Here is a 17,521-nt window from a genome sequence, read left to right as displayed (position 1 = left end):
GTTTTGGGCAGAGGCAGTCCAATGGGAGTTTCAGTTCCCTGCCAATCATCAGGGAGGCAGGAGACACCCCAGTTGTGGAGTGCTTGGTAGCCCTGATGTGGACTAGTGTAAGGCACAGAGACACATCAAAAGGTAGTCCCTCAGCCAAGTAGGCCCATATTCCTTCCTTCAGGGGCCCGTTCAAGCGTTCCACTTCCCTGATGTAGGTGCGAAGCCTTGTGAGCGGCTCGTCATCCTGTGATGCCAGTCTTGAGTTCCTGCATTGTGACTGTAGCTTCCAGTGGGCCATGTAGCATGTGGACCTAGTTGTCGTCGTCCCCCTCTGTTGCCATGCACACCATTAGAGCAGGTGAGATCGCCCTGGACAGCAGGTCAGCCACAGCGTTGTGGCATCCCGGGGTGAAGTGAAGATCTATACACACTGGTTCAGACGGTCTGCCCATCTGAAAAGCCGTTAGAGGCTTGTGGCCAGCAGTGCTGTGAGGGCATGATGGTCTGTGCGGAATTTGAATGGTCTTCCGTACAAGTACAAGTGCCAGCGCTTGCACGTCCACATGCAAGCCAGGGCCTCCTGCTCTCCCACAGAGTACTTTTGTTCAGTCGGAGACAAGGCCCATGAGGCAAAAAGTCACTGGCCGTTCCACGACTCCATTCTGTTGAGACAAAAATGCTCCAAGGGCGAGTGCCGAGGCATCACAGGTGACAATTGGTTGTGCTGATGTGTCGAAGTGAGCTGCACCTTGAGCTCCTGTACAGCATAGTCCATGGTGCTGCTTTTTTCCAGAAGCCGTCGAAGAGGAGCGGTTGTCTCAGTATGGTTTAGAAGAGACCGTAAGTAGTATGTTGCCATGACGAGGAATGACGCCAGCTGTGCTGCGGACCGAGGCTCAGGCAAGGTGAGAATGGCATCCACACGGGACAGGATGGGGGTGATGCCCTGGCTGGAGAGCCTGTATCTAAGGAACTAAACGTCTTGACACCCCCAACACACACTTTTCAGTGTTGAGTCTGGCCCCGTTCTCGAAGAGCTGGCGAAACACCTGCTGCAAATGAGAATCGTGGTCTGTCTGTGATGCACTGTGCACCACAATGTCATCCAGATAGATTGACACTCCAGAGATGCCTGCCAGGAGAAGAGTCATAATATTCTGGAAACAGCTGGGCGCGGAGCTGAGTCCGAATGGCATGTGTTTGTACCTCAACAGCCCCCTGTGTGTTATGAACGCAGTGAGATCTCGACTCATGTGCCAGGGGAACCTGGAGGGGAACCTGGAGGGGAACCTGGAGGTATCCCTGCCTCAGGTCTAGTTTGCTGAATACCTTGGATTGGGTTGTGAGCTCCTCAGCGGTTGGTAGCGGGTACTTGTCGGGAATAATCGCTATGTTCACGGCCCTGAGGTCCATGCAGATCAGAAGTTTGCAATTTTTCAATGGGCTCGATGATGTCATCCTCCAGGAGGTTGTCAAGTCCCTTGTCAATGGGCTCCCGAAGGGTCAGTGGAACCCTCCGCAATGGCTGGATTACTGGCTTGACCTCTTTGTCGACTGTAGGCCGATGGACGAAACCTCTGAGGTGACCCAGCCCCTCAAACAGTTGTGAGTACTCCATAGGCACTGGTGTAGGCAAGTGCTGCACATGTGCACCAGTTGAATCTGACAGCTTGAACCCTAGGGCATGAAATAAGTCCAGTCCGAAGGATGTTAGCGCCATCTGTTGCAACGTAGAACTGGGTGGCCGGTGTGGTTTTGATGTTGTAACAGACTGGCAGTGAGACAGTCCCAATGACTGAGATCGGTGTGGTGTTGTAGCTGTAGAGGGATACTGCTGGTCTCTGCAGTGGCACATGACAAGAACAAGTCTTAAGTGGCTATGTTCAAAAGTGACACTTTTGCTCCAGTGTCAATCACCAGTGAGGTTTTAACACCCTCAATGTAGCAGTCACATTGCTTGAACACAACTGAGTCATCATGAGTTAATGGGGACTGGTGAACTTCGACCTGCATCTGCTCCATGCTGTCCTGCCGCTGCTGAACGACAACAATGGGCAAAATGATTGTATTTGTTGCAGTTCTTGCAGCGTTGCCCCTTTGCTGGACATGTAGATGCTCTTGTAGAATGCCCATTGGAGCCACAATTTGAACGTCGCCCCCCAGTGGTTTCCGGCACATTTTGCACTGGTGCCTTAGCCAGTGTGTGAAGCCCCGCCCTCTGCGATGCGCTCTGAAGTTTATGTAGGTCAGCAAGAGCAACTTCCATTTTTATTTTCCAATATTAAGTGCTTTCTCCAGTGTCTGATCATCAGTCTCTAACAACAATTTCTCCCTCAGTGGAGCACATGATGTTTTTTCAATTAACTGATCACGTACAAATTCGTTTTCGAGTGGTCCGAATCTGCATGGTCCCACTAGCTCTCTCAAGGAGGCAATCTGTGCTACGGACTCACCCGGCAGTTGAGCTCGTTGTCTGAAGAGAAAACGATGCATGATCACACTGCAGTGTTCCTTGAGAGCTTGGACTGCCAATGTAAACTTGTTATCCACTGTCTGTGGAGAAGACACGTTGTCCCTCAGCGCCGAGACGGTGGAGTAGAATCACCTGTTTTCGTGCGTCGGCAGCTCCAATCAGATTGATAGCTACGATGTACAGCTGAAAGGATTGAAAGCAGCGATTCCATGGAACAGGTGGATCTCCAGGGACCGGGAGAAATGGAGATGGTGGAGGTCAGCTAAACTCGGCCATCCTTGTCGCCAAATGTTACAAATGCACGGAGGCTTATTGTGCAAATAAACTGAACGTCTACTTCAGATCAAAATGTTTAACAACTCGTACAAAACTCACTCAGTTCACGCACAACGTGCCTGATACATTCTTAAAGCAACAGTATTCAATACTCAACTGAGTTACGACACCATATTACTGAACACAACACTGACTTTACTTTGTCACCTGGTAAGAGATTTAAAATGTAATAAAAATGCTTGGATACAAAAGCATCACTGACTAACTAACCAGTTCAGACTTATGTTAAAGCTACTAGCCTATGGCTCTGAACCAATTGAGAGTGACCCTCGGTTATGACACATGGCATTGCTTTGTTCTGTACTGATGTTGTGCTTTTTGTGTTTTGCTGTGTTGAACATCAGTCAACCTCTGCAAACACTAGCCTACTTTATACCTGGAAAGGGCAACAATGAGTAGCTAAAGTTAATAATACCTAGTCAATCATTTCATGATGAACTAACGTTAATGCAGTCTATTGACTTTAGCTATGCGACCCAGACCAATGATTTCCAGACCGATGGTTGTTTGTCACTAGTTATCACAGCCATAAAGGCAAAGTTGGCTATGGTAAAAATTCATGAAAACTTTTTTTTTTTAATTTAAGATTAGGCATAAGGTTAGTAGTGTGGTTAAGAAGATACATTTGAGAAATACGCAGGGTTTAGCGATTAATTATGACTTTGTGGCTGCGGTAACTAGTGACGAAAGAGTGACGACCCAGACTAATGAGGTAACGCAGAGAGGAAGAGGAAGAGAGGCCCAACTCGGCGGAAAGTCTGTCTCCCTCCAGCAGGTGGCGTTTTTTCGTTGTTTCGCACACCAAGCAAGGAGTTTTTAAATGGGGAGGTCAATGAGAGTGTCGAATTTGGTCAACCAAAAAATGTATGGCTTATTTGCTAAGTATTTGTACTTATTATGGATCCCCATTAGCTGCTGCCAACAGCAGCTACTCTTCCTGGGGTCCAAACACATTAAGGCACTTACATCACATATAAAACAAAAGATAAAACAGTACATCTTATAACATTATTACACCACTACATATCTACAATACAACATGTATAATACCACCATACAACAATATTACAATGTACGTGTGTGTAGGGTACGTGTGCTAGCGTTTGTGTGCGTATGTGTGTGTCTGTACCGGTGTGTGTGTCTCTTCACAGTACCCGCTCTTTCATAAGGTGTATCTGTGTTTTTTAAAATCTTATTCTACTGCTTGCATCAGTTACCTGATGTGGAATAGAGTTCCATGTAGTCATGACTCTATGTAGTACTGTGCGCCTCCCATAGTCTGTTCTGGACTTGGGGATTGTGAAGAGACCTCTGGTGGCATGTCTTTTGGGGTATGCATGGGTGTACATGTATGAAATGGACCAGTATGAAAAAAAATTATGCACTCACTAACTGTAAGTCGCTCTGGATAAGCGCGTCTGCTAAATGACTAAAATGTAAAATAAATAAATAATAATGTGTCCGAGCCGTGTGCTAGTGGTTTAAATAGACGGTTTGGTGCATTCAGCTTGTCAACACTTCTTACAAAAACAAGTAGTGATGAAGTCAATCTCTCCTCCACTTTGAGCCATGAGAGATTGACATGCATATTATTAATGTTAGCTCTCTGTGTACATTTAAGGGCCAGCTGTGGTTTATTTGATGATCATATAGACGTTTTGTAATGCCTAAGTTGTTACTAGTGTACTGATATAAGTAGGACACGTGACATCCCGGAAACACTTTATATCAGAGTTGTCTCGAGATGGCTATGCATATTCATGAAATGAGGCTAGTAGCATAGCATCTCTCTGTTGACATCAACAACCCTCATCGAATATTCCAAATGTTTTACAATAATGAGATGTATCCACCAATCCAAAGACAGGATAGGCGGGAGCTAGACCGCTTTGTGGACAACGACTCACATTTTCAGGCCAGAGAGACATGCATCTTGACAGTATATCCATAATCTTTGGGTAACGTTAGCTAATGCAGGCATTGCTCATATATAGCCTATTAAATTACTAATTGTATGGCATAGTTATCACATTTTTATTAGATACATTAGCTAGCTAGCTACGTGGCTTTGGTAGAACACAAGGAGCGGGCAGCTAAACTAGCTAGCTATTCTCACCTATTATTCGCTAGCTAATGTTGAACTAAGCTTTTACACATTTTGATTCAAGTTTTCTACGCTGATTTTGGTTGTTAAAATAAAATACGTTTAGTTTGATAACGTAAAGATATTACTTAGATCGGTCAGCTAGCTAGCTGCGTTAGCTAAAAAGGAAGCAAACAAACGTCACCCTCAATCGTTCCTTCTCAACTCCGTCCAGTAGGTGGCGGTAAAGGCAAGGAAAGGTGTGACATCTGCCTTAAAACTCAATCAAAGAAGACGCCACTTGAACGTTATTATTTAGCCGAAGCCTGTTCAGCGAGCAAGTGATTTCCCAGACCGACAAGAAATTAGAAAATAAGAAAGCGCAAGACGGACAAATTGATAGCCAATTTTCATTTACTCGTTAATATTAGTAGCTATCCTACATTTTGGCCGACCAAAAAACATTGTTTTCTGAACTAAGTTAGCTACAATGGCGTGCGGAGCTACTTTGAAGCGTTCAATGGAGTTTGAGGCCCTTCACAGCCCTCAATCTCCAAAACGGCGGAAGTGCAACCCTCTGCCAGGGACTCCGGTCGCCCTTTCTCCAAAGCGATGCAACCAGCAGTCTGCTACAGGTGACAGTTCGATGTCGCCCCAATCAACTTGTGGAGGAGAACACAGGCTCACCCCAGGTTAGTCGGTTGCCTGAATTGAGCTGGATGGCCATTATAGACAGCGTCAATAGTTGAAAGTAGTTAGTGGAAAAGGCCGGGGATCATACCGTATCATTCAGCTGTCTATCTATGTAACTTATCAATCTAATAATAATTCGCCTGATTTACAGGCTGTAGCGAGTAGGCATAGGGCTCCCGAGTGGCGCAGCAGTCTAAGGCACTGCATCTCAGTGCTTGAGGCATCACTACAGACCCCCTGGTTCGATTCCAGGCTGTATCACAACCGGCCGTGATTGGGAGTCCCATAGGGCGGCGCACAATTGGCCCAGCGTCGTCCGGGTTTGGCCGGTGTAGGCCGTCATTGTAAATAAGAATTTGTTCTTAACTGACTTGCCTAGTTGAATAAAGGGAAAAATAAATAAATAAATACATTGAAGCAAGACAAGAGCATTATGATGTTCTAGGCATACAAATATAATATGTAGTTAGCTAACGTTACCCACTAGTCTCAACTCACCAGTTGGCCAGAATGAACCCAACCATGATTGTAACATGTTTATCCTAGTTTACTATCTATGTCGTTTCTAGTTGATGATAACACCTGGCTTGGAAGCAGTGGTGGAAAAAGTACCCAATTGTCATACTTTAGTAAAAGTAAAGACATCTTAATAGAACTATAATAACCTTAATAGAAAATGAAAAAGGAAGTAAAAGTGAGTCACCTAGTAAAATTCTACTTGAGTAAATGTCTAAAAATATTTTGATTTAAATATACTTAAGTATCAAAAGTAAATGGAATTGCTAAAATAAATAAAAGTAACTAAATGTAAATAATTTCATATTCCTTAAATTAAGCAAACCAGATGGCACCATTTTCTTGTTTTTTTATTTATTTATGGATAGCCAGGGGCACACTCCAACACTCAGACTTAATTTACAAACCATGTGTGTTTAGTGAGTCTGCCAGATCAGAGGCAATAGGGATGACCAGGGATGTTCTCTTGATAGGTGCATGAATTGGACAATTTTCCTGTCCTGCATTCAAAATGTTAACGAGTACTTTTGGTTGTCGGGGAAAATTTATGGAGTATGAAGTACATTATTTTCTTTAGGAATGTAGTGAAGTAAAAGTTGTCAAAAATATAAATAGTGAAGTACAGATACCCCCAAAACACTACTTAGGTAGTACTTTATAGTATTTGTACTTAAGTACTTTACACCACTGCTAGGAAGTCATTTATACAGCCATCCACCTACCAAATTGAAAATACGATGGGTTGATTAGGTGCATGCACGGGTGACCATGTTTTATCACACAACCAAGATACATGTGTGAGGCATGGGTTGATGTTGCGTGAGGAAACACTCATTCCAGGATACGCCAATCATGTTAAGCTGACTTTTACTGTTTCTCCTCTCCAGAGCAGATTGTCCAGAATCTTAGGCAAGAATACAGCCGTTATCAGAGGAGGCGGCAGCTTGAGGGGGCTTTCAACCAGAGCCAGTCCCACAGTCAACGTGATGGCACAGGCCAAAGCCCTGGTTTCATGGCACCAAGCGCCCAACCAGGTGTGTTTTCATGCAGTTATCTCCCACCAAGCTGAAGGAGATGCTGTCAGCATCTGATGGGAAATAAACTTACTGTAAGGATGAATAACACACTCACTGTGTGCTGTGTCTCGTTTTTTGGTGTGGGGAATAAGAGCCACAGAGTTAAATTCTTAAAAGATGCCTCACGATTACCTGCCTCTGCATGTGTTGTTTATTCTAGACGTTTCAACATCCTGACCTAGTAAGGTGGTTATTTTTAACCATCCAAGTGGCACCCTATTCCCTATGTAGTGCTCAAAGGTAGTCCACAATAAAGGGAATAGGGTACCATTTGGGACTGAGCCCAGATTTTGCACGGTGCCGTTGTCAGGCCAAAGCTCATTCCTCGTCATGTTCTGGTTTCTCCAGGGTCTTCTATGAAGAGGGACCAGCCCTGCTTCACACTGCACCAGGTTGGCTCTCTGTGTGAACGGATCCTCAAGGACCATGACGAGAACATCCGTGAAGAGTACGAGCAAATCCTCAACACTAAACTGGCAGGTATACTGACTGACTTCCTCTTTACAGATATGAGCCCGTATTCATAAAGCATCTCAGTAGGAGTGCTGATCTAGGACCAGTTTTTGCCTTTTAGACATTCATTAATCAGATTACATAGCGGGGGGGGGGGCTGATGCTAGATCGGTGCTCCTACTCTTAAAGGCTTTAGGAATACGGGCCTAGATTGACATCTAATGGTCAGACAGCTCAGTTTAATACTTTTTAATTCCAAAGATAATTTGATGTTTTTGGTTCCTTCCCAGAACAATATGAATCGTTCGTGAAGTTCACACATGACCAGATCATCCGACAATATGGCACCAGACCCTCTAGCTGTGAGTTCCAACGATATCGCAACACACACACTAACTTTTATCCTTGGGTTTCTGCAGAGCCTGTTTTTAATCAACATTGTCTTATTTTTCCAGATGTCTCATGAACTATCTTATTAAGAAGTGACCTGCTCTCACGTCTAGACTGCTGCTCGCCAATCTCCACGGTTTTCTTCACTACTTCAGTACCCTGATGTTCTTTTACTTTTAACACTCAATGTTCTGAGTTGTATTGTGTGGAAGTGCTCTTTTTTTTTGTGAGATGGGATGGTTGACTTTCCTTTTCAGGGGCTGTAGAACACTGGGCTGATGTGACTGTTCTATTTAACCTACCAAAACTCACTGCTGCAGCATCGAATCCTAACTTTTCACCAACCATACTTGAAAATGTGGTTCTCTTTTTTTTAGTTTTTAGAAATGAAAGTTATTTGCCATTTTGTGCTTTCTGTCAATTGTATTTGATGTACTACAGGAGTACTTCAGTGTACTACAGTGTACTTCAGTGTACTACAGACAAGTCAATTGTAGTTTTGCTTTTCTTTAAACATATTTTTGTACATGGTTGTTTTTTGGGTATTCCCTTGTCTTGCATATTTCAATTGATGTACCCTTTCCAGAAACAATGATAATGTCAACCCCAAAAATGATAATGTCAAGAATCTGTTAGTAATTTGCAGGGTTTTTGTTAGACATTCTACCAGATAATGCTGCAATTGAGGAGATGCCAGCAAAGCATGTGTGTCGGTTTACTGAGCTCTTTACAAAATATGCAGGCTATTACTCCCAAGAATACCACAAATGAATGGAAGGGCTCATTTGTTGACTGGTTAAGATCCTTCTTACAGGGATAGACTGTGGTTGAGGGCTTTGTTTCATTTGAGGATGAAATGTGTGAAACTGCATCCTCTCTTGGTTTGGAACAGCCCTTAGGAAAAAACATTGCAGTATAACTGCGTACAATATATATATATATTTTACTGCAGTTCAAGTGCAATAATTCTGCAATTACTGTGTCCAAAATACCACAGTCGACTGCACTTACTGCAGTTTCAAATCTGCAGTCTTTTTTTTTCTAAAGGAGCTGATGAGACTTGATTCTGTTATCTATAATACTTGGGCCCTTGAGAGATTGATAAGGGAACCACACTCATTGTAGTGGCCTTCTCAAAGTTTAGAACCTATATCTGGTCCCCTTGTAGTCAGTTTTTTGTATATTCATTTTATTGAATGTTCTGCATATGATTTATATCAACTCCTAATGTACTGTATGATATCCCTATTAAATGACTTGTATCGGGGGGTTAGTTAGGCGATCCTATAATACTGGTGTGTTCTGTAAAGCCTGTGATTAGGACTGGAGGGGTTATGTAGTCTTATACATCGCACCACTGAATACAGGGAATGTATGTCTTTTAACGGATGGCTTTGGGTTTAAACAAAACTGATTTTCATCATTCAAACATGAACTAACGTGGGTCTATACAAGCTGTATACATACGTGCATCATGAGATATGGCCATTTCTTTAAACAGACAAAGACTTGATTCTCTAATTGAATGTGGTTGTGGATTGAGTTCTACAAGATCTTACGATGAACTTTTAATCAAAAATACCTTGATTTTAACTATTGTATTGTCCTGCATGCAACAATGTGTTCGTTTGAGCTCAGTTTTGTTATATACAATTATAACGTTGTTGAATAAAGACTTGATTTGAAGATAATCATTTTGAATGTAGTTCTTGTGAGTTAAATTAGAGGAAATTAAGTAAGCCAAATACAGGTCGGCACAAGCGTTGCATTGTAGCAAATGAAAATAGTGCACCAGGGGGCAGCACTGATGGAGCATTTTGAGCAGAATAAACTCAATTTTACATAGCTATGGAGAATATCACGCCATGAAACACAGCACCACAAATACTTGAAAGATTACTTCTATCGAAAGGGTGCAATATATTTAATGTACTACCCAAGTGCACAGTTATGATTGCTAGAAACTTGGCTACTCAAGAACAATTAGTATGGGAGAGAGAATTCCATGTCCTCTGGCTTCACAATTAAACCAACAACAAACCTGGTAGAACAACCTGGTCTCATAGCATTTCGCATGATTCTTTACCTAAATCCGAGACACTCCATATAGTATGATATGTTTTGTATGGTATATATCAATGTGGATGTCCATCCATTTCGTATGATATGTTATGAATTGGTAAAATGTTACGAATTTTCTAAATGTATGTGTTATAAATTCCTATTTGTTGTGGCTAATGTTAGCTAGGTGGCTAACGTTAGCTGTGGTTAGGGTAAGCTAACATGCTAAGTAGTTGCAAAGTAACTAAAAAGTATATGTTCGTGTTATATGCCCACCCATCCACCCCGACCAACCACCCACCTTAAGTAACCATACGAAACATAATCATACTAATTTCAAAGTCCTGGATTTACATTTACTATGTTACGTCTAGTCTATGAGACCAGGCTGGGTAGAAGTTACAGTGCCATCAGAAAGTATTCACACTCCTTGACTTCTCTGAAATTTTTACAAATTAATAAAAAATGAAAAAGTATTGAGTCAATAAGTATTCAACCACTTTGTTGCCGGAGATTAAGGAAACTGCTCAGGGATTTCACCATGAGGCCAATGGTGACTTTAAAACAGTTACAGAGTTTAATGGCTGTGATAGGAGAAAACTGAGGATGGATCAACAACATTGTAGTTACTCCACAATACTAACCTAATTGACAGAGTGAAAAGAAGGAAGCCTGTACATATTAGTGATATGTTTGGGGCAAATCCAATACAACACATTACGGAGTACCACTCTCCATATTTTCAAGCATAGTGGTGGCTGCATCATGTTATGGGTTGCTTGTAATCGTTAAGGACTGGGGAGTTTTTCAGTATAGAAAAGAAACGGCAAAATCCTAGAGGAAACCTGGTTCAGTCTGCTTTCCACCAGACCCTGGGAGATTAATTTACATTTCAGCAGGACTATAACCTAAAACAGAAGATGTTGTTCCTGAGTGGCCGAGTTACAGTTTTAACTTAAATCTACTTGAAAATCTATGGCAAGACCAGAAAATGGTTGTCTAGCAATGATCAACAACCAATTTAACAGCTTGAAGAATTTTGAAAAGAATAATGGGCAAATATTGCACAATCCAGGTGTGGAAAGCAGAGACTTACCCAGAAACAGCTGTAATCGCTGCCAAAGGTGCTTCTACAAAGTGTGAATACTTATGTAAATATTTATATAAATGAGATACAGTGGGGAAAAAAAGTATTTAGTCAGCCACCAATTGTGCAAGTTCTCCCACTTAAAAAGATGAGAGAGGCCTGTAATTTTCATCATAGGTACACGTCAACTATGACAGACAAAATTGAGAAAAAAAAAATCCAGAAAATCACATTGTAGGATTTTTAATGAATTTATTTGCAAATTATGGTAGAAAATAAGTATTTGGTCACCTACAAACAAGCAAGATTTCTGGCTCTCACAGACCTGTAACTTCTTCTTTAAGAGGCTCCTCTGTCCTCCACTCGTTACCTGTATTAATGGCACCTGTTTGAACTTGTTATCAGTATAAAAGACACCTGTCCACAACCTCAAACAGTCACACTCCAAACTTCACTATGGCCAAGACCAAAGAGCTGTCAAAGGACACCAGAAACAAAATTGCAGACCTGCACCAGGCTGGGAAGACTGAATCTGCAATAGGTAAGCAGCTTGGTTTGAAGAAATCAACTGTGGGAGCAATTATTAGGAAATGGAAGACATACAAGACCACTGATAATCTCCCTCGATCTGGGGCTCCACGCAATATCTCACCCCGTGGGGTCAAAATGATCACAAGAACGGTGAGCAAAAATCCCAGAACCACACGGGGGGACCTAGTGAATGACCTGCAGAGAGCTGGGACCAAAGTAACAAAGCCTACCATCAGTAACACACTACGCCGCCAGGGACTCAAATCCTGCAGTGCCAGACGTGTCCCCCTGCTTAAGCCAGTACATGTCCAGGCCCGTCTGAAGGTTACAAAACTCAACTCGTCGTGTTTGGAGGACAAAGAATGCTGAGTTGCATCCAAAGAACACCATACCTACTGTGAAGCATGGGGGTGGAAACATCATGCTTTGGGGCTGTTTTTCTGCAAAGGGACCAGGACGACTGATCCGTGTAAAGGAAAGAATGAATGGGGCCATGTATCGTGAGATTTTGAGTGAAAACCTCCTTCCATCAGCAAGGGCATTGAAGATGAAACGTGGCTGGGTCTTTCAGCATGACAATGATCCCAAACACACCGCCCGGGCAACGAAGGAGTGGCTTCGTAAGAAGCATTTCAAGGTCCTGGAGTGGCCTAGCCAGTCTCCAGATCTCAACCCCATAGAAAGTCTTTGAAGGGAGTTGAAAGTCCGTGTTGCCCAGCGACAGCCCCAAAACATCACTGCTCTAGAGGAGATCTGCATGGAGGAATGGGCCAAAATACCAGCAACAGTGTGTGAAAACCTTGTGAAGACTTACAGAAAACGTTTGACCTGTGTCATTGCCAACAAAGGGTATATAACAAAGTATTGAGAAACTTTTGTTATTGACCAAATACTTATTTTCCACCATAATCTGCAAATAAATTCATAAAAAATCCTACAATGTGATTATCTGGATTTTTTTTCCTCATTTTGTCTGTCATAGTTGACGTGTACCTATGATGAAAATTACAGGCCTCTCTCATCTTTTTAAGTGGGAGAACTTGCACAATTGGTGGCTGACTAAATACTTTTTTCCCCCACTGTATTTCATTTTCAATACATTTGCTAAACATGTTTTCACTTTGTCATTATGGGGTATTGTGTGTAGATGGGTGAGACAAAAAAGATATTTTTTGAATTCAGGCTGTAACACAACAACATGTGGAATAGGTCAAGGGCAGGGTTGGGGAGTAAAGGATTTCATGTAATCTGTTACATGTAAGGGATTACAAAAAAACGGTGACTGTAATCCGTTACATTACCAGCAAAAATATTGTAATCAGATTACAGATACTTTTGAAAAACTAGATGATTACTTCGAGGATTACTTTTAAATTCAGAAAGGATGTTTGCGAGAAAAAAAATATATCTGGCCCTTCTCTGTTCTCAATGACATTCAAATCAGCATTGAAAAAAGGCACAAGTTTAAGTTTGTTCCACCTGAGCGAGTCCGACCACAAGTCACAGACCACTATGATGACACACCTAATGATGACCACCAATCAGAGACCACTATGATGACACACCTAATGATGACCACCAATCAGAGACCACTATGATGACACACCAAATGATGACCACCAATCAGAGACCACTATGATGACACACCTAATGATGACCACCAATCAGAGACCACTATGATGACACACCTAATGATGACCACCAATCAGAGACCACTATGATGACACACCAAATGATGACCACCAATCAGAGACCACTATGATGACACACCTAATGATGACCACCAATCAGAGACCACTATGATGACACACCAAATGTGTTTGATGGATCGCGGGAAAAGAGCAGGAATAGGCTTTTTAGGCTACAGTCCAAGCCATGTCTTCCAATGGTGCCACTGCTGTCAGCATCCAAAGATGATCCAATTTGAATAAACGCTTGGAGGTAAGGATGACAGCAGTGGTGTAGTCTACGGCGATACGGATATCACTTATTATTGATATCTACATAGCTCATTGATGTGAATCACACTGCTGCTCTCTCATTGAGCTATTTGCGCCTTACGGATTGTGTATTTGAACCCAATAATGGTTGAATTCAAGAAGTTTAAGCTGTCTATCAATCATTGTTTTTGAAACCAGTGGACAGCCAGTGAAAAATGCGCTCTTGCAACAGCTGCATAGTGCGGATCCCAGCCTCTGGAATACAAGTGGGGCTTTTATTGCTCAATCGAATTCATGCTGATAAAATAAACACAATCCATAGGCCTAAAGGACACAGGGTCAAACTCCCACACTTTTGATAGACTTAAAGGGGCAATCTGTAGTTGCTACATCAATTTTTGGACTTTTAAATTATGTATACACTACCGTTCAAAAGTTTGGGGTCACCTAGAAATGTCATTAAAAAAAAAAGAAAAGAAAAAAAGAAATTGGTCCATTAAAATAAAATAAAATTGATCAGAAATACAGTGTAGACATTGTTAATGTTGTAAATGGTTATTGTAGCTGGAAACAGCTTATTTTTAATGGAATATCTACATAGGCATACAGAGGTCCATTATCAGCAACCATCAGTCCTGTGTTCCAATGGCACGTTGTGTTTGCTAATCCAAGTTAATCATTTTAAAAGGTTAATTGATCATTAGAAAACCATTTTGCAATTATGTTAGCACAGCTGAAAACTGTTGTGCTGATTAAAGAAGCAATAAAACTGGCCTTCTTGAGACTAGTTGAGTATCTGGAGCATCAGCAATTGTGGGTTCGATTACACGCTCAAAATGGCCAGTAACAAAGAACCTTCTTCTGAAACTCGTCATTCTATTCTAGTTGTGAGAAATTAAGTGTGCGTCGCAAATGGCACCCTATTCCCTATATAGTGCACTACTTTTGACCAGGACCCATAGGGCTCTGGTCAAAAGTAGTGCACTATATAAGGAATAGGGTGCCATTTGGGACGCAGCCCCTAGCCTACCAACAAGCCATGTGTCCAACAAGCCATAGCCATTTATTTCCTGTAAATTGAATAAAAAGCATGCAATAGCTGGGGGGGATCAACTTAATTAGATTCACAGGGAGTCACCCATGTATAAAATGGGACATGACCGATTGATCTCCAGTACGGAGAAAAAGCACTGATCGAAAAGTATTGTGTGCCATTGTGGAAGCACTCTCTCATATAATTTAGCACGGCATGCATTCACTTGAGAGAGAAAAATCTAGGCCTCCGAATCCCTTGAATCAGGAAGTGAACACGGAGTGACAGTGAGATTGCAACAATAATTATTTCAAGCCAGAGGCCTCATTTATAAAATGTGCTTAGTTTTTACGCTCACATTTTTAGCATACAATCAGTTCTTACAATGAGAGAAGACAACATTTGTAAACGTTCAAATCACAATGTTGCCGTGGAGTAGTACAGGTGTAGTAGATTCAAGGTCATGGCAGAGGGCATAGACACTGGTAGTGATGACAGAAGGGTCAGTATTAACAACTATAGGTCATTATTGGACAGGGTTTCATGTGTTCAGCGATATAGCAGCTTAATGACTCGAAATATCCCTTTCACTGGAGGTGCCAAATAGCCAGCTGCTTGTGAACAGATTTAGCTATATCTGACGTTGCATATCAGAACAAGGTAAGATCAATTATATTTGGACTAATATGAACCATTTTGTTACAGTTTATTTACAGCCAAGGTAATTAGACGACGGACTATCCATTCCAGTGTCTTTCGGAAAGGATTGTAACATGCAGCTTTGAGATCTCCATGACTACGGCTGCGTTTACACAGGCAGCCCAATTCTGATCTTTTTGCCAAATTATTGGGAAAAGACGTGATCTTATTGGTCAAAATCTGAATTGGTCTGTGTAAACGTAGCCATTGTGCCAGTATAGTGGCGTTAAATTGTGTTTGGGAACAGTGCTAAGGAAAAATCTACAGTTAGGTACAGTGGGGGAAAAAAGTATTTAGTCAGCCACCAATTGTGCAAGTTCTCCCACTTAAAAAGATGAGAGAGGCCTGTCATTTTCATCATAGGTACACGTCAACTATGACAGACAAATTGAGAAATGTTTTTCGAGAAAATCACATTGTAGGATTTTTAATGAATTTATTTGCAAATTATGGTGGAAAATAAGTATTTGGTCACCTACAAACAAGCAAGATATCTGGCTCTCACAGACCTGTAACTTCTTCTTTAAGAGGCTCCTCTGTCCTCCACTCGTTACCTGTATTAATGGCACCTGTTTGAACTTGTTATCAGTATAAAAGACACCTGTCCACAACCTCAAACAGTCACGCATTTGGATGATCCAGAAGAGGATTGGGAGAATGTCATATGGTCAGATGAAACCAAAATAAAACTTTTTGGTCAAAACTCAACTCGTCGTGTTTGGAGGACAAAGAATGCTGAGTTGCATCCAAAGAACACCATACCTACTGTGAAGCATGGGGGTGGAAACATCATGCTTTGGGGCTGTTTTTCTGCAAAGGGACCAGGACGACTGATCCGTGTAAAGGAAAGAATGAATGGGGCCATGTATCGTGAGATTTTGAGTGAAAACCTCCTTCCATCAGCAAGGGCATTGAAGATGAAACGTGGCTGGGTCTTTCAGCATGACAATGATCCCAAACACACCGCCCGGGCAACAAAGGAGTGGCTTCGTAAGAAGCATTTCAAGGTCCTGGAGTGGCCTAGCCAGTCTCCAGATCTCAACCCCATAGAAAATCTTTGGAGGGAGTTGAAAGTCCGTGTTGCCCAGCGACAGCCCCAAAACATCACTGCTCTAGAGGAGATCTGCATGGAGGAATGGGCCAAAATACCAGCAACAGTGTGTGAAAACCTTGTGAAAACTTACAGAAAACGTTTGACCTGTGTCATTGCCAACAAAGGGTATATAACAAAGTATTGAGAAACTTTTGTTATTGACCAAATACTTATTTTCTACCATAATTTGCAAAATAAATTCATTAAAAATCCTACAATGTGATTTTCTGGATTTTTTTTTCTCATTTTGTCTGTCATAGTTGACGTGTACCTATGATGAAAATTACAGGCCTCTCTCATCTTTTTAAGTGGGAGAACTTGCACAATTGGTGGCTGACTAAATACTTTTTTCCCCCCACTGTATAAGGAAAACATATATTGCATAATATATGGTACTAACAACTGATCCAGATGATTATTTAATCTGTTGGTTTCAGAGGTTCATTCCAAAAGGCCAAAGCTCATTGATTGACGGTGTGTGGTTATCAATGATGAATAACTTATCATGGCCCATGGATGAATAAAATTAACTTTCCTATTCAGTCTGTCTCACTACGAAACCTCAAGAAATTCACACATTCTGTAAACAGTAGTTTGTTGAGATTTGAGTTTGAGCCAACTGTCGTTCTCCAAATTGAGTAATTTTGCAACACAATTCTGACACATGAATACTATGACTTGATGAATAATAGGAATGGTTTCCTAATTGTTTTGTAGTTATTACCAAAGTAGACACCACTTAGTAACCACTGGCAGGCATATCAATCCACTTCAGATATATTTTACTTGAACTACTGGTTCCCCGCAGAGATGCACTCAGAGCCACTGGGGCCAAAGGCGGTAAGCCAGTGCTCTGGCTCAGTGTCTGTATATCGGACACACCGCATCATATTCCACTACAGGCGTCACAGGTTAGAGCGCCTCCGAGGGTCACGGGGGTTTGAGGTCCTCTGAGAGCAGCCACAAATAGACAAACTATTGAATATTTTGGCGGTCTCCCATTACCCGATGACCTGCAGGGCTCCCCACCACCGGCAGTCCATTCATACTGCTGCAAGGTAAATGA

General features: G+C 41.9%; 1 protein-coding gene across 1 annotated transcript; it reads left to right on the top strand.

Moving 5' to 3' along the window:
* Window positions 1–4,888: 4,888 nt before the first annotated feature.
* On the top strand, window positions 4,889–9,702 carry LOC121586809 (akirin-1). The gene is made up of 5 exons (XM_041903809.2): window positions 4,889–5,575; window positions 6,980–7,126; window positions 7,517–7,648; window positions 7,912–7,983; window positions 8,077–9,702. The coding sequence occupies exons 1-5, from the start codon at window positions 5,374–5,376 to the stop codon at window positions 8,085–8,087; spliced, it is 564 nt and encodes a 187-aa protein (XP_041759743.1). The 5' UTR covers window positions 4,889–5,373; the 3' UTR covers window positions 8,088–9,702.
* Window positions 9,703–17,521: the final 7,819 nt, after the last annotated feature.

Source organism: Coregonus clupeaformis, chromosome 17, assembly GCF_020615455.1.
Source record: "Coregonus clupeaformis isolate EN_2021a chromosome 17, ASM2061545v1, whole genome shotgun sequence".
NCBI lineage: Eukaryota > Metazoa > Chordata > Actinopteri > Salmoniformes > Salmonidae > Coregonus > Coregonus clupeaformis.
The sequence above is the reverse complement of the archived record's forward strand: the minus strand, read 5'-3'. Positions and strand labels throughout refer to the sequence as shown.